An 18,242-nucleotide genomic window follows, 5' to 3' on the forward strand; every position below is an offset into this window, starting at 1 on the left:
GTAAGCATCGCAGACAACGCTTTCTGCTTCGTACACTGGAGCACAGAAAGGGAAAAAATACTTTCTCAAACTTTCCGATCTCGTTACGAACGAGTAAACATTTGATTGGGCTCATTTATCTGGCACGTTGGACGTGCCTTTACTTCCTGATCTACTGATTTTTCTGTACAGCATGAAACGATTTTTTATGCAATACTCATTTTAACAGCAGCGTTGAAACCTCTTTTGCGAAACAAAAATACCCTCGAATGCTGCATGCCCTTAAGGGATCCCTTCAAACACCCACATGGATCGATACACTCGAAGGGAGCAGGCGCCTAGGATCAAGGCGATGGTCCAGAACGAGTGGTTGCAAAGTGAATAAATTGAGCCCTTGCCGGAAAATCGGAGTCGGCTTTGCATACGACCCTTTTTCAATTAGACTGCTAAAAAGGCATTTGTTGTTTATTATAATTTGTTTAACCCCTCGGGAATAGTCCAATCGTTCTTTTTTGCCTGCTTTTAAGAGACTGTAGTACTGTGAGCCTGTTAAAATGTTAAAAGAACAATAAACTGCATCGTTTTCACAACATACAATCGCCAATTGCAATTACAATCATAATTTAAAAAGTCTGGATGCAGATCATAAAATGTTTTAAACGGTGGAACATTCTCCACCGGAAAGTATAATTCCTTCCAAACCGCGTTGGCGAACTCATATAAGCTACCGAAAGCCAGCTAAAAGTGTTTAAATCTCAAGTGCTCTCCCCTCATCATCTTCGCTGGACATCCGCCCTGCAGATGGAGTGGAGCATGTGACGGAATGTGGCCCCATTTATGGGTTTGTCGATACGCACCGTGTGTGTGACGTCATTCGATCTGGTCGGACCAATCAACGCTTACCGGCCCCGAGAAAGCCAGCCAGAAAGGTAAAGGACCTGCGCACTCCGATGCAAGGATACGTGTGAAGGATTCCGAGAGCATGAGCATGGTCACGATGGTCCTGGGAACACACGCACACAACGATATCGCAAGGATAATGATTTGCCTTATCGGCTAGAACGCACGCTCTCTTGCTCTCTCCACCTGTCTTTTATGTCTCCATCTGCGTTTGTATGGGTGGTTGTGGTGAATTTCGTTCGCCTCGCAGCTACTTTTTGGGGGTTCGGTAGCACCAGAACCGCTGGCACACAGCTAGAATGTACTAACGTTCGCTGCGGACCAGATCGAACGTGGTGGTGGTCTGTATCGCTGTGGTTTGGCCATTTCTTTTTTTTTTGCTTAGGATGTTTCTACTGGAGATATATGTGGGGGAGGGAGAGAGATTTCCATAGGGAGGAGTCTCGAATTATTCAATCGTCCCCAGTGAAAGCATCCTTGAAAAGCCCGTATTACTTACATTCTGTGAATATAACTTGTAAAAACTGGTGCAACTTGTGAAGAGCAAAAAAAAAACTGCAAAGAAGTTTCTGGGAGGGAAAAGTGTGGGAATGTGTGAAAATGAGCAGATAAAGTGCACTAAAAATTGGAGGATACTAGTCGTTTACATAACATAAACATACACAGGCCAACTCTCGTTTGCTTCTGTTAGATTCGTCTGCATTTTGTTGAGTACTTATAATTACTACTATTGTATTAATCAATTACTTTCTCATTTCCAAACCAAAACTACTGTAGAGAAATAGTGTGTGGCGGTGTCCTCGCAGGCTGAGTGGGGGGATTCAAAAAGAAAATCCGATTTGTCTGCTCGATTGCAATAGCAATAGCGGCACACAACGACGTGATCAGCTGCTAGTGCAGGGAGCGAAAGCATAAATCGGACTGCAGCCGGTGCAATAATCCGTGGATAAGTGTGTCGACCGTGAGTGAGTGTGTGTGTGTGTGTGATAATAGTCGGAAGAAAAAGATCAATCGAAGGTTTGCTGCTGCAAAGTGGCTGTAAAGTGAACAGCAGCAGCACCAAGTTTAACACACAGGCCGACCGAAGGCGTCAAGCAAGTGACCGTGGCGTCATCCGGCGATTCTGGCGGTGCACCAGCGGGCGAACAACCGAACGCCCTGCTTTCCAAACTAGGCAGTTCGCTGTTTGGGGCCACCGGTTCGCCCCAGAAGGTGGTCACCAATATCCGCGGATTCCTTTCGAACCGGCTGACCAGCGTTTCCATCCCCGACACAGGTAGGTGTGCCGTAACGCTCCACCACCCATCAACATTTTGTGCATCCTAATGTCCTCAATTCCTTCAGAATCTTGGAGCATTCAAGCAAAACACAATATAACCCTTCCACCTATCCTGCCGTTCGCTTTGGTTTGGTTTATATTATCGTTTCTAATTTTTGTTTTATTCAATTGTGGACAATCACCCTTGAAGAAAAGGGTAATGATGAACGGTTCCGAGCGACAACCGTAATAGGACCACGAGAAACAATTACGTAATTACATTTGCCCCGTTAGTGAACGAAACGCACCACGGTCTGGCAGCGTTTGACGCTCGAGCGGCCAACGTGGGAACTGTTCTAATATAATTTGCTTCTCACATCCTTTGCGCCAGCCGATTTCGTTTGAACGACAAGGAGGAACTGCTAATTCTATTAAACCATCCTAAGTCGTTGAAAAGTCTTGACTTCGATACGGTGTTCTCTTCTAAGGAGCAAAAGATGTTTCATCCTGCACACAAAAACCAAACATTTCCTCACCATATCGTTGTGGCCATTGATTTGGGTGTAATGTTATTATGAAAATTGATGCTTTAGACATTCTTAAAACTGTTACCGACTTCAACGGAGCGTGCCTTCCTAATTGGTGATTGATTTTTATTTTTACATCAAATCGAACGTACCGCACAAAATTTGATACGACGAATTTTCACAAACAAAATGGCGGCCAGCCAAATGCCTGGGTGAAACAATTTTGCACCACACGCCACTGCCACTGGAAAGCTCTCATTCTCATTCTTGCTGAAAGCTCTTCGCCACATTTGCACCTGTATGTGTACGTCCTACGTGAGCGGCTACGGAAAAGGATATTCTTAATCAAAATGAGCAAATGTGTGTGCTGGTGTTTGTGCGGGAGAAAGACGAAGAAGAAGAGAAAGAAAAAACGGACACTCTCTCTCTCTACTAGTTGTGTGTGGTTGTATTAGTGCAGGTGTTCCACGAATGTTTAACAATCCCTTCCCCCTCCCCTTTTTCGCTCTTCTCACTGTCATTTCGACTCACTATTCCACTTTTCGCTTTAAACGTTTTCCACCGATAGCAGGAAAATACACCTGGCTTGATTCTCAGAATATTTTCTATCCTTACACTTTTACTACATCCCACGTTGCCGTCACATTTCTTGTGCGATGGAAGCACTTAAATTGAACGTGTTGAGACGCAGTTGCAATTCAAGATACTAATTGAAATACTCAGATCGGCTAGTAATTTTCTGTTAAGTGAAGGTTTTCATAGAAAAAAAAATTGCACGCTCTGAGTGCTAGTGAGTTTTATGCTTCGTAGAATGATTACATAATAATACACCTTACCTTGACTATTAAGAAGGTGATGGCATGACTCAAACTTTACATAAAATGTTTACAAAATAAACAATTTTGGTAATTTTCGTATTGATATTTGCGTGTGTAGTTATTACTTGTTTTAGTTCAAAGTTTAGCACAACATTTACTGGGAGGCATTTTAACTAGCTTATTTTAAAGCTTATCAAAACAACCAATTTCAAAACGAAAACAATTTTGCATCTAAAACTTTAGAAAAAAGAAATGTCTCTGTGACCTACCTCGAATAGTGATTCTTTATAAATTTATTGTACACATATGTTATAAATGTACAGGCAGTTCCCGAGATATGCTATTATAGCGGACCGCTATAATCCGGGAAAAATCCGCGTATCTCGAATCACTGAGTCCAATCACGCGTCACTGAGTCGACTTCCTTCTCTGCATTTAATTGATACAGCGAATCAGACGATTTTTAGAAAGATTGCATTAAAATAAGTTAAAAATCATTCTTTTGTGTGTGACATAAAAGGTATTTTCGAACAATTTTTCACCTTTTTGCTTAAATTTTGTGCTATAAACTAGTTCAGCTGTCAAATTTCCAAAAAACGCGTATCGCCGAATCCGCGTATAAGAGGAACCGCGTATCTCGGGAATGGCCTGTACACAATGTTTCGTATCGGGTCCTTGCAAGTTATAGTGTTGGTGCACTATAAAGCTGTATTGAGAAAATATACAAAAGCTCGATTGACTATTTTACATCTCAGCTCATTTGTTAATTATTAGAAAGAGTTGATTGTATCGTTAACTAAGTGGAAATTGGAAAGCCTTAAATTAATGCCCAATCAACCACCAGTAAAAGTAAACAGTAAACATAATAAAATATAAAAAGGGTGATGTTTTACGCGCAAAACTACGATTATTGATAATTAAAATGTGCTATTCCCTTGCACTTCATAAAGCTATTCTATCTCTAAAACCTTCGTTTATCGAACATTTTGACTATAAGTGACTGTAAGTCAAGTGCTGCGATCCATCGAAATTGCCACTTCAATTTTCAGTCAAATATCAAACATCTTGTTTTGGTGTTCCATTGCTTTGCCCTATCGAACGATAATTCACCATAACGAATGCAAAATCCAAACACGACCACACTACGTAAGCTTCGTCCCGATCAAACCCTAGGATAGTGCCTAACATAACTGTTTTACTCGTGGGGACAAAAAACAAACCTTGTAAAAATATCAGCAGGCTCAACTTTCGTCCCGGTGACTTAATTCTCTTCCTGCAGCTGAATTCGGTAGGCAAACACAACCTTCCTTGTCAGTGTGGATGATTAGGGCCAATCCCCAGCTATTCCCTCTGGCAAGAGTCGGCACAGCAGCGTGAAACCCGACCAAACCACGACGCAAACCATTCGTTGCTTCGCCGGTTGGTTTTATCGATGTTGTTATTTTAAATCCTAGCGAATAAAACCCCACGACCAAATGCGCATCTTGACACCCTCGGGGAAAAACTCATTTCACGTTGTACGTATCGGTTCGATGATGGTAGAAAGGAAGTGGGTGGCGAGGCGTGGAGCTAGGACAACCACCCCCGGAGAGCTAGGGGACAACTTTTCCCGCCGAATACCGGAACGAACGTTACCATGGGCCCGGCATTAACTTGCGCACGTTCAAAAACAATGAGGGGCAGGGAGGCGATATTTCATCATTATAATTCCTTTATTATACTTTGTTTTGACATCACAATTCGTCTTGCGTTTATCACACCAGTTTTCCCATTCGCATCCGCCATACAAAGGACGACAAAAGATAACGTGGAAAAAAAAGTCCAATATAAACCTTTATTCAACTGCCATTACCACTTCGGAAACGGTTTTCCGTTAGAAGCAGTACAGTTTTCCGCACGCCCCCTTAAAACTCAGAGGGCGATTTTGGGAAATTGGGCAGCATCTCGGTATTATCACCATCTCGCCCGGTGTGGTGTGATTATGATTGTATCAACCGGATGCCTTATCTAAACAAGTGGGGATGTTTTACAAGTTCACCCAACGGCTTCCTCCCAGCGCGTTACGTGTATTTATCTATCCTGCGTGTCTGTGCTCGGTTTGTCTGCGGTCTGATCTCACCACTCCGATCGATACAGCTAAGTGCTACTGAGCGTGGAAAGTGTGGAAACGGTACCAGATGGCACTCAACCTACCCGTTACGATAATGGACCGAGTTTGTACAGAACCATGGATAGCTGAAACTCGTCCTTTTACGCGCAAATGTGTCTCTCGGACGTGGCACATTTTGGACAATGTCACATAACAACAATCACAATTCTAACCACGGGTGAAAGATAATGGTCGGAGATACACACTTCAAAAGTGGAGGCAAAGGCGACCCATTTATCAAACGACGAACCCTGGCGAACCCTGGCGAACCCTGGTGAACACGAAGTGTAAATTGTGCGTTCGGTTGGGATATTACTTTTCTTTTCACGCACTCATCGGGAACCTTTGCACTGCGAAGGAAAATGGAAAATGTAATATTAACAGCATTTTTTCCTATCACCTGAGGAGAAAAAGTATGTCCGAGGGTGCTCAATTAGTTTACTTCTTATTGCACTTTTTTTCTATCTGGTCCTGATGAATGTATCGCATTAGTCACCTTTTGTCGGCCTCTTTTCATTCCCCAGTTGATGAAAGAACAGTGTATGGAAAAAAACATGTAATCCAACTTGTGCTTGTTTACATCATTTGGTTGAATATTCTGCTTCTTTACGTTGCGTTATGCATATTTTCATTCTTATGGTGCCAACAAACACTTAAGTTAGGTAACAAATATTCCAATTACTTAACTTTCTGAGCTCAAATCAAGAGCCAGTAAAAATCATATCTATTTTCTGCAATAAACAACAAAATGTAAAACTCAATAAAGATTCAAAACTAACAGTTTACAATGGAATAGTGAAATTTTCGTATAAACAAAAAATAAAAGCACGAGCACACAAGAAAATGCAACATTGGCTGACAATTTCCTTCGTATTTTCATTGTCCTTCCTACAGGAAATTTATCAATTTTCCTTCCATCGTTCTCGAAATTCTCCTCCACCAACTCACCTGGCGTGTTACACATTCCTTTCGCAATCGGCCCGAAACGAAAACCAGTTACAGAGATCGAGGGTTGATGAACAAGAAGGGACGAAAAAAAGAAAATTAGAACCCACCACCACAACACTCCCACTCACAGGCGAAAATAATCGACGTTCGTTCGCTACAGTAGGCTATGACCCGACCCTTCGCTGGTACGGTTTTGCTCGAGCCCTTCGGTACGTGTGTGCCGTGTCACTCACAACTTGCAGATGGAAATTGTATTACAATTTTATACATTCCGGGCGCACTTGAATTGGAAAACGTACCCCCGAGGGAGATTACCGGGCCTTTTGCAAGATCGGTTGTTGAACGAGGGTGACGTACGAACCGAACCATTCTTACGTCCCGAACTGGACCAACGAGGAGGGTTGATTTTTCCTCGGTTTGTTGGAAAAATCCTCGTGCATTTTCCGCGGTGGAAAACACATTTTTCGTTCAGTGCGTGCCTGGTATACCGTTCGGAATAAGTCCCGTCACTCCACCGTCTCTTCATCACGCGTCGAGTCGCCCCGGTGGCAGACCTATTTCCACCGTATTTACCTTATGTTTTGCTCATAAAATATTCACACGAATGTTGTTAAATAATTCACAACCATAACTTCCCCCGGTTGACGAACAAACTACCGACACCGTCACATCCGCTGGTGCGACCGGGCGGAAGGTAGACAACAGAGGACCGGGAACAAACCCTACGGGGGCCTAACACTGAACAACAGCCAAGAGAGCGCCCGGTTTTGCACTGTAGTCTGCGCCTTTTCGGGGAAGGTTTCGGTAAGATTTTGCGTCCTGATGTATATCTGTTTTGTTACCCTCGTTCAACGGAAGATTGCAATCGATTTTTCCACGCCACCTTGATTCGTCGAGGCGAAGCATGGAAGAGTCTTTCTTGCGGGTAACGTTTAACGACTGGAAAGGTTTTTTTCTTTTGCACGTCAACAAATATTAACAACCTTTTCTACCATTCAATACCAAAATGCTAGCTAGGACATTCGGAACGAGTACAACGTAGATCAATCATAACTTTTCCATTACATCCACCGCTTTGACAAGACATCCGGATGTAAACGTTAGCATGCAGTTGACATTTATTGTTTTCAACAGTGTTCAGCAGGAAGGACAAAAGTTTGGTAAAATATCTTCCGACTAACAATGCATCTTCTGTCTCTATTGTTTTGCTCAAACCCCAATCGATGAATCAATTTGAAGCACACTTAACCACCACACTCGTGACTGCCAATGCGAAGCAGCGCCATCGTTCTGCGCTTCACTCCACTCACTGCGGATCATTAAGCACTTGAGGTGTACTGTAACCATGCATAATCGAAGGTTAAGCTGCGGTGAGAAATTGAATGAAGAAAAAAAAAACGCAACTAATGGTCAAATGTCTGCACTAAGCGAGCGTTTGGCCAGTAGAAGCAGCTAGTTTTTACGTAATACGTATAATCGAAGAAAAAGGCTAAATACACCCCTACACCGCGTCAGAACACAAACACAACGCTTAGCACGGCTCTTCTGGGTGAGTTTTTCATTCACATTCTTAATGACGCTAGCACACGCACGCCTACGTGGAGACGCTCGTTTATTCGTTCAACACACGAAGCTAGGTAGGAACTGAAAGAAAGTTTAATATCCTTAAAAAATACTACTCGCTCAGAACGTTCAGAAGTTTGAGTGTTGATAGTTTGGGTAGCGCACAAGTCGACCCTTTTTCTTTTCGTATTTACCGTACGCGGAGGAAGCAGTTCTAACGTTTATGATGAGTTATTTATTTTACATGAGTTATAGATGAGTTATAGGTGAGTTATATATTTTATTTTTTTGTAATAGTTTCCAGAACATTCCATAAATCGATGTTCCGGATTTGATAAATTTTCTTTCACTTCAGGACTGCAACTCGTTGCGTAATGCTGATACGTTCCAATTTTGTTTTATATTACCTGCTTTTAGTCTTAAATTCAATCACAAACTCAATAAATCCCTTTAAAGTTGCGTGCAATCAACCGAACCATCGACCGTTTTGAGTAGGGCAACGATATTTATACACCTACTCCGTAGTAGAACTTCCCCCAAAACGGTAACGTGCTATTTTATTTCCGTACCGCGCTCATTATCCTAATTGGGTCCAGCGTTGCCGCCACCTTCGGGCCAGGAACGCAACCGGTACACAGCCGTCGTATCGATCGGTTTGCTTCTACCATGTGCGTGGTACACATTTCTCAAACACCCAAGCGTTGGCGCACCTTTGCAGCAGACGCCGCTCGAAGTCACGTTCCCGTCACCATGGTCGAGCATCCACTTGCAATTGGATTAAAGCACCCCGACACACACCACACCATACCCACATGCTGCCCCGCAGGTGGAAACCGGGGCCAATGTACAATCCCAACATGGGTTTAATTCTGAGCAAATATTTTCTCTAGAATCACTCCCACTCGAGTTGCACCGTTTCGCTTCCGGTGGCCGGGTTTGTCAGTTTTGTTTGCCCTTGCTTCGTAGCATCGTCGCGACTGGTTCTAGAGCATACACACCGATCCCTCCGGGTGGACCGGAGGAGGAAAAACACGGCCAGTACAATAAAACATCTGAAGTACCATCCATCCACTCGAGCGAATGGCACAGGAGTCGGTACCGGCAGCGAACGTCCCCGCTTGTCAGAGATCAAAGAGCTGCTCCCTTTTGCTCGGGAAATCGGATACTACCACGGAGTTGGTAGAACTCCCACTTAAACCTTGCCCTGGCTTTGCAAAAGTCTGATGAATGAATGAGTTGTTGCGCATGTGGGAGTAGTGGGATTACAAAATAAAACCGAGAAACTGAAAATTGAGCCGGCAATTGAACAAACCCTACAAACCCCTCTAAGTATTGAAGGTAAAAAAGTAAAATAAAAAAAAACAAAAACGACCAGGAACGACAGGAAACTGCTGCTCATTTCGATCGAAAGGACAAGTTGAGCGAGTGCGCTTCCGGATACCCGTGCCCCTTTGTGTACGCGCACAACACAATGGCGAGTGGAGAAAGGAGGAAGGATTACGGAAGGCGCCAATAATATGGCACTTGTGGCAATTGCTTCAACAATTTCTAATGACCGCAGCGAACTTGAACTGGATGGAGGTACAAAATGGATTTACTTTACGACAAGAAAGTACACAACATGGTCAGCAAAGCCGTTCGGAATCCTTACAAACAGTGAGTGATGATTAGACATTGTCGAGTCTCTAGAGTAACGTTTACACTAGGTGTTTCTAATAGTACAGAGCGGGCCGTATTAGGTGTGTCGAATTTTCCAATTAATACCCCAACGTTCAAACTGGCTATCGATCACACTTTCCAAAGAGGGGGGCGGTAGAGCAAACGGTGAGATTAGTGGTTACGTTAAAGCGTGTGTCGTAATCCTGCCCACAACTGACCACAGTCGCTCGGCAATGGCAAACCCAAGAAGCGTTCGCCACTAATGCCTCGATCGATATCAGCCAGCACAAACGTGTCGGAACTGCAAGTAAGCAAGATTTTCGATGTTATCGCCCGTCCATCACATGCAATCGTCACGGGCGTATGCGATTCTTCGCCAAGGAACGCGGTGAAAGTGAACGAAACAAAACGGACTAATTTACTGTTTGCCCAAAACGTGTAGTCAATGATGGTTACATGGCAAATGATTTAATGAGCTAACGGGGACGACTGCTCCGCTGCCGGGATGAAGATGTAGCAGAGTGCTGCTGTGGCCCAAAACGCTCTGGGGTAACTTCGCAACGGATGTGACATTCATGCTTCGATGGTGATAGAGATACGGCGGAAAGATTCTACGAAACACCCTCTGTTCCAGGCGTTTGCCTAGCAGAACCTTTTCCACCCCTACTCTGCTACGTGCTGGGTGTTCGGGACGGCTAACTTTATTATTAGTCACGATTGGAGAGTCTATGAATAAAACATTCCGATCCTCATTCACCGCATTCCTGCTGTTCGGGGTCTGTCTTAGGTGTGTTGAAATCCTGAAATTCTTCTTGCCCTTACACAGGGTGATGCTAATATACGTCGTATAGCTGGTCTTTGCAGAATTTGTGGAATCTCACCCAGATTGAATGCGGCCAGCATTCCTAGAACTGGAATCCTGGAATACATTGAGTGACGCCGGGTGGAAAAATATTATTTGACCGGTCAATTAGGAGTTCAGAATCTGCTTTTTTGGCATTGTTTTAAACACAACTTATCACTGTCCGTTATTCGTTTTGTTTAGAATTTTATTGGGCTTCCGTGTTTGTACCACAACCTGTTCGACAGATTTTTAGCAGCTTAAGTGCGCTTTCTGATACCAAACCATATCCCGAAGGAGATCGGTACGCAAGTGTGGCAAAGTTTTCCCGCTTGCTGGCTGATGACGGTCTGATCCCACTGAAGTTGTCATTATCCGCTAACACGCACGAAGACGAGATAAAAAGCAAACATTTACCACGGCAAACACCACCACGACGGCTGCCTGACTGGTTTATCCCCGTCTCCCAGGCAGGTTGCTTGAACCCCGGGTAGGTGGGTGAGGGCGGTACCAGTTTCCCTCGTTGAGGCCCGGTTTTGTCCCACCAGGGGAAATGGCGAATAATGGCAGTGGCACAAACAAGGGGTGAATAACGCACACATACAAACGAACGCCGCAATAAGGCATAAAGTCATTATGTGTGTTTTGTCAATAGTAAGAACGACGTTGCACGGTCGTATTTTGTTGCTTCCGATCGGGAAACCCCATAGCTGCCCAGGGAGGGTCGAACGGATGCTGGAAAATCGTGGCTTCCCTACCGTGCTCTAGAAGAAAAGCCAAGGTACGCCAAGCGCGTGTTTTTTTTCCTTCTACTCCATCCTACCACATCTCAAGCATGTGAACGACAAGAAGGTTGGGAGGAAAGCAGAAAAAAATCACAAAAGCCAAACCGGAAACAATGATAGGCTTTGCTTGCCGTATTATGCTGATGGTCTCCGATGGTTCCGATCGGAAGCAGACGACCTTCGGTTGATGGAGTTTTTATTTTCCTTCCCTTCGGATCATCCGAACACAGTTTCCACCGTGCGAAGGGTGAACGATAATGAATAATGAGGGGAAATTTCAAATTAGATTTCGTGATTGAGACGATATTTGATGGCAATCAATTATTTGGCCACATGCGGGTGTGGACGATGAACACACGAACCCAAAGAAGAAAAAAATGAACACAAAAACCAGTCCAACATCAATCCGTTAGCATAATGAAGCCAATGAAGGCTACCTTGGTTGGTTTCCGATCCCGGCTGCCCGTGATGTCGACTCGGCTGTCATTATAGCAGAAGCCAATTTTCATACGATTTGACTTGATTGAGGAAGGACGTTTGGAGGTCTTGAAGGTCTCCTGCGTCGCGTGTCTCGTCTTTGTACACCTCTATGCAACACATTTTTATGTGATCTGACAGCTAATTAGTAGCTATATTTTATAGTTCTCGTATTGAACAAACCCTTGCTGCTCCGTATAACTGGTATTAGAACATTAGACTTAACAAACAATTTAACCTTTGCTCCATCAGTCTTCTTGTATGTTTTTTTCCTCTTGTAACATTTTGTGGTAATTCTCTTTCTCATCTTAAAAACTTATTTCACTTCCATTCAATGTTTACATACTATAGCACCGCTCTGCATATTTTAAGTAATTATTAAAACAATATGATTTTTCTCACACTCCCTTGCTACTATTTCCATTTCCTAATGACCTTTTCGTTCGATTATGTATCTTATCATTTCCGGTAAATGTTGTACGATTCCCCGTATGCATTAATTTGCCGTGAAGTTTTTGTTTTGTTACCGTTTTTTTATTCAACCATCAACGTTTCTCGATCGATTGAGGTTACGCGGCCAATGACGTGGCCAAGCGGTCCAAGCGAGGTAGCTGACCGATTCGGCCACCAGCGAAACCACCGCAAACCACCTGCAGCCGCTCGCTTGTAATGGGTTGATTGTCTAATCATTACCATCACTTACATCTTCTAATTACACTGCCAACTAGTCTGCCAGATGGACTGTCTACCGCCATCCTGCGATGGATGGACGGTCCTGGGTCTAAGCCCCACACACGCATACACAAAATTAGTCTCCCCCCATCCCCCCACCAACCCCAAAAGTGGTCCCAAAGTTCCTTTGCAACCGAAGTAATTTCATTAACGCAACCATTACGCAGTGTGTGAGCGCATCAAAGCAAACTGTGGCACGGGTGCCAAAGCAGAAGACGAAACACAGAAGCAACATCGAACTCATTCTTAACGCGATGAAACCTAGGTGTTTACGGTAGATAGGAAGACTTCCGCAAAGAACTCCTCTTCGCGGCGCATCCTTGAGAAGCACAGAAACAACATTTTGATCTTAAAAACCAAACAAAAAAAAAATTACCGACCGCTACGCCGACGACGAACCGGTGTGGAAATGGATGACACGAACAATCTCCTTCGAACAGAGTTCGAGTTCATAAGTTGAGCCCGTACATGACTTCTCCGCGAAACCTTCAAGCGGTCGTCGAAACTGAACAGAGATGGTAGTAAAGCATTTATTACTCCATGTGTTGATTTGCGTTCTTATTCTGTTCTTATTGTTGGGTTTTTTTTCTTAATTTTTATTCTTGTTTCCGTTTCCTGAAACAGTTATCCAATCGATTGCATTTCATTTGTTTTTTTTTGTGTTTTTGGCAAGATTCTAGTTTCAATCGATACCTACAATGCAAACTAGTACTTATTACGATTTGCATTAATTTTGCTCGGCCCTGGCAAACAATTAAGGAAGACACACCCCGCTAAGACACGCCACACCATCCTTGTTTCGTTGCTCCTTTTTACTTCTGTTCAGTTGTCCATCTTGTCCGCTTCCTCGCGCACACCCAAAAAACAATACTGACAACAATCCCCAACAATCCAAACGATTCGAGAAAAAACTCGTAATTCGAACTATAAACCAAACCCAATCAAAGCAAAGCAATTAAAATATTGTTTCTGTGTTCTCAAGGTTGCCGCCATCTTGGACAACGATTGTATCCCCCCGCGTCTTAAACTGCCGATTAAACGAATTTGCTGCGCCTGTTGTATGTGGGTACATGAGCAGAACAAAAAAACGATAGAGCTTTGCGGTGGGATCTAACCGCCATCGGCTACTATGATCCAGAGATCTGCACGATAGTACATGAACCCACATCACGTGCGACATGCTCCAGCAAGTGTGTGATCTTCATCAGCCCGACGGAACAGTTGTGCGTTTGAGGCTGCCATCAGTCACGATCAGCAGTGCCTAAGATACGACCGGCAAAAAGATTACAAAAGAAGGCACATCAGAATCGGGCCAGCATCTCGGGGGGATACCAACGTGCACGGCATCTTAGCAGAAGTTCTTCGGACCAGCGGCAGGTACTCGGCCCGAATACTCGACACTTATTTGACATACTGAGCAACCGGAGCGATCACCATGGCACCGTTACCAGTAATTAATCTCGAGCCGAGCGAGGTGAAAGAGATCTTCTGGACCAAAGTGAAGGAACCACAGTCGCAGCGTAAGCTGATTCTCGTGATCGTCTCCATTGCGCTGCTGCTAGATAACATGCTGTACATGGTGATTGTACCGATCATTCCGGACTACCTGCGGTACATCGGCACTTGGGGCCCGGAGGAGCCGTACAACATGAGCGCCCCCACCACCGTCTTTACGCCGCACACACACGCACACCATGGGCAAGATTCGGCCACCGGCATCCTGTTCGCCTCGAAAGCCATCGTACAGCTGATGGTCAATCCGTTCTCCGGTGCGCTTATCGATCGGATCGGGTACGATCTACCGATGATGGTGGGACTGATCATCATGTTTCTCTCCACGATGGTGTTTGCCTGTGGGCGTAGCTACAGCATGCTGTTCTTCGCCCGCTCCCTGCAGGGCGTTGGATCGGCCTTTGCTGACACTTCCGGGCTGGCCATGATCGCCGACCGGTTCACAGAGGAAGCCGAACGCACGAAGGCGCTCGGCATTGCACTGGCCTTCATTAGCTTCGGTTGTCTAGTGGCGCCTCCATTCGGTGGTGCATTGTACCAGTTCGCCGGTAAGGAGGTTCCGTTCGTCATTCTGGCGCTCATATCGTTGATGGACGGATTCATGCTGCTGCTGGTGATGAAACCGATCAAGGAGCAGCTGGCGGACCGTCAAGAAGTGAAAGCACCATCCGTACCGATCTGGAAGCTGCTGATGGATCCGTACATTGCCGTTTGTGCCGGTGCGCTTATGATGTCCAACGTTGCGCTCGCCTTTCTGGAACCCACCATATCGCTCTGGATGGAGGACAACTTAACGACGGACAACTGGAAGATCGGTATGGTGTGGTTGCCGGCCTTCTTCCCACACGTGTTCGGTGTGATCATCACGGTCAAGATGGCAAAGCAGTACCCGGAAAAGCAGTGGCTGATGGCGGCCGGTGGACTCGCACTGGAAGGACTTTGCTGCTTCATCATTCCGTTCAGCTCGTCCTACATCATGCTAATGATCCCGATCTGTGGCATTTGTTTCGGGATTGCGTTGATAGACACAGCGCTACTGCCCACGCTGGGTTACCTGGTAGATATACGGTACGTCTCGGTGTACGGCAGTATCTACGCCATCGCGGACATTTCGTACTCACTGGCGTACGCCGTCGGTCCCATCATTGCCGGCGGTGTGGTGGAAGCAATCGGCTTTACAGCGCTCAACTTTCTAATAGCGTTCTCGAACCTGCTGTACGCCCCGGTTATGTCGTACCTGCGAAACATCTACGATTTTAAGCACTTCGAGAATGAGGCCAACGTACTGATGGGCGATCCACCGACGAAGGAATACCAAACGTACACCATGCACGATCAGCAGGTGGTTGGTGAAGAGTACAAAAACCATCTTGAGTACGGACGTCAGACGGATGATGGTAACTATCAGCAGGAAACCAATATCGACCAAGGATACTCGCAGAACGGTAGTTACCAGCAGCAGCAGCAGCAGCAGCAGCAAGGTGGCTATCAAAACTATCAGCCAGGCTATCAGGAGCAGGGAGGCAGTGTTTATCAGCAGCAACAGCAAGCTCCACGGCATCTTCCACAGCAACCTCAGCAGGTTGCCAATCCCTTCCGACACGGGGAATCGTCGGGGCAGCAACAGCAACACCAGCAGCCGGCCTCGTCTCAATCCAGAGTCTCGAATCCATTCCGGCAAGGCTTTTAAAGCGGCTACATCTACGAACATCCCCCGTTTGTAGCACACCGGTCGGCGAAGATCTGCTTCGCTCGCTGGTGCTATCGATAAGTTAACTGTTGTTATCGCTTCGCTTTCTTCGATAAAGAAGCTCTAGTTAAAGGACGACACGGTCACATCCGAGTGTCCAACAATGGACTACGACGTAGCAGCATCACTGTTACTGACAAACGATGGACGCAATGACTACTAACAGACATAATCTAGCATTAGGAAACGTTCCTGAGCAGGTACGCTAGTCGGCCAGTGCATTCCCGGGATCATGGAGGAGATCATTCGAACTGCATCAATATCATAGACATATCAACCCAAGCGTAACGTTCTATTCGGGTGCAGTGAGGTGTTCCACCCCGGGCCCATCTGGAGTGGGCTGGCAAGCGCGCGAATCTTCCCAGGAACATTTGAGTTATGTACGAAACGCTTCAGTTCTAACATTTTCACTAACGTAAGACACAACCAAGGTAACGATACATATCAGAGCTTTGTGCTCGCCTGAATTTACCAAAAAGTGATATTATATAGTGGACGAGTTATTACATCCATAGTAGTTTTAAGTGATCCCACATCACCTCACTTCAAATGTGGCTTTTCTGGCGAGGGCCACTATGGACACTATATTGTCCGTGTCTTCTCGCCAAGAGAGCACACGGGGGGATACGGGATTTCATAGTCTCTAGATATACATATATACATCGCATAGGATGATGTAGAGTAAGGAGTAAGCTCACTATTCTACTATTTGTTCTTTCTCCGTCTCTCTCTCTCTCTCAGCCTACCTTAACTACTCTATCGCACGTACAGGCAGTTGTACACTAAGTTCTTTCCTGTACATCTCACTAAAAGTACACTCATCAATGAAATACACATCGTTGCATTGCGTTGGTCCACGAGGACGGGTTCTGGAGATGGAAGAGCTTCACAACCATGCCGCTGGATGCAGCATCCTGCCATGGTTGTGGTGTGTTCCCTCGTCGAAACAACCTATCCTCTGACCAAAATTCTCTAATGGTATCAATTAAACTAGTTTACAGTTCGTTCGCGTACCGGCAAGCGAAGGTTGCAACAAGAAGTGTGCCTGTGCTTCACATGCCACTCCCGAACTGCTCTGTAAGATGTATAGGGATGTATGGATGCGAAACCAAACAACTATACTTACTCACGTGTAACTATTACGATAAAACAATTATACACCTATCCGTGCAAATAGACATGCAGCGATTTTTCTCAGTGCGAAATTTCGCAAAGTAGCTCAATCTTGCTAAAAAAAAACCCACATGTCATTTCGAAACAATTTAGCGCCTACTGAGGCTGTCAAATCATTACATTGTTTGACAATCCGGCTCGTTGTCCAGCTCTTCATGCAAAATCTAACGCATCAGTAGGCTCTGTCTTGCCCGAATGCGTGTCCTCATTCTTCTCATTGTTGAACAAATTCGTAATTGAATAATAACCTACAACTTACAAAAAGATATAATTTTAAACACAACCTACACCGATTTTGTTATTTGTGTTCGTGAATCAATGACAGCCAAAATTGAGCTATTTACACGCGATGAAAACGACAAGACGTTTTTTGTATATGAACTTATAATCGCACTTCATCGAAAAGCATTGCGAAATGTCTCACTAAGAAAAATCGCTCCATGTCTATTTGCACGGGAACGAAAGAGGACGTTACAAGACGTATCGGCGCATATTCATATTGCACTGCGTACGCGCATCAGCTTTGTGTAAAATTTATCCCTGCCAGCTGAACAGCACCCATATCAAAGTCGATTAGAGTTTGGATGTATTATACACCGGTCATGCTTTTACACCTGCACTCGATTGCGATTTCGATATAACGGATGAGAAGTATATTTATGACAATTATCAATATCACAATCATATCATGAGCGTTCCGCGTTTACTGTACCGAGCGAGTTTAGGACCGATGAGCAGACGGATAGCAGTAAGTTGTGCAAACGATAAACTTTATCCCGTAAGACTGGCAAGTAACCAACACTATGAGCAGTGTATGCTTTTTTTCATATCAGTATCTTCAAGTGTATGTTCCGTTCCGTTACGGTGTAGATACTCAATCAATGCCTGCAGCGTATTCGTATACTTTAGCAGTATGAGAAAAACCAAGTTTTGAATATTTTCGTTTCACACCAAACACATCTGCTGCAAGCTGCGCACACATTATGTTTCCCTGTGTTCACTATACCCCATGTGTAGGCTACATAGCTATGGTGTGCCCCCAGCGGTACTTACTAGAAATTGCAAATGGAAACGAAAGCGATCTAATTTGTTTGTATATATTAAACCGATGCCGTTTGCCGAAGGCGAGAGTCACTCTCATCGTCGGTTAACCGGTTCATCGGGACTCACA

General features: G+C 44.8%; 2 protein-coding genes across 3 annotated transcripts in view; both read left to right on the forward strand.

Moving 5' to 3' along the window:
- The first annotated feature begins 1,939 nt into the window (after positions 1-1,939).
- The window catches only part of LOC128299530 (choline O-acetyltransferase), a 44,172-nt gene continuing 27,869 nt past the window's right edge, over positions 1,940-18,242 (forward strand). The window contains exon 1 of one of the 2 annotated variants that reach the window (XM_053035525.1): positions 1,940-2,155. The gene's annotated coding sequence lies outside the window, so the exon portion shown is untranslated. The remainder of the gene's footprint in view (positions 2,156-18,242) is intronic. The other variant, XM_053035524.1, reaches the window with a different exon arrangement.
- LOC128299531 (vesicular acetylcholine transporter) lies at positions 14,072-15,838 on the forward strand. The gene has a single exon (XM_053035526.1). It carries the CDS (start codon positions 14,072-14,074, stop codon positions 15,836-15,838), a length of 1,767 nt encoding a protein of 588 aa, XP_052891486.1.

Source organism: Anopheles moucheti, chromosome 2 (assembly GCF_943734755.1).
Source record: "Anopheles moucheti chromosome 2, idAnoMoucSN_F20_07, whole genome shotgun sequence".
In the NCBI taxonomy this organism is placed as follows: domain Eukaryota; kingdom Metazoa; phylum Arthropoda; class Insecta; order Diptera; family Culicidae; genus Anopheles; species Anopheles moucheti.

Coding starts and splice junctions, on each gene's coding strand:
- LOC128299531 (XM_053035526.1), top strand. CDS start 14,072: ATGGCACCGTTACCAGTAATTAATCTCGAGCCGAGCGAGGTGAAAGAG.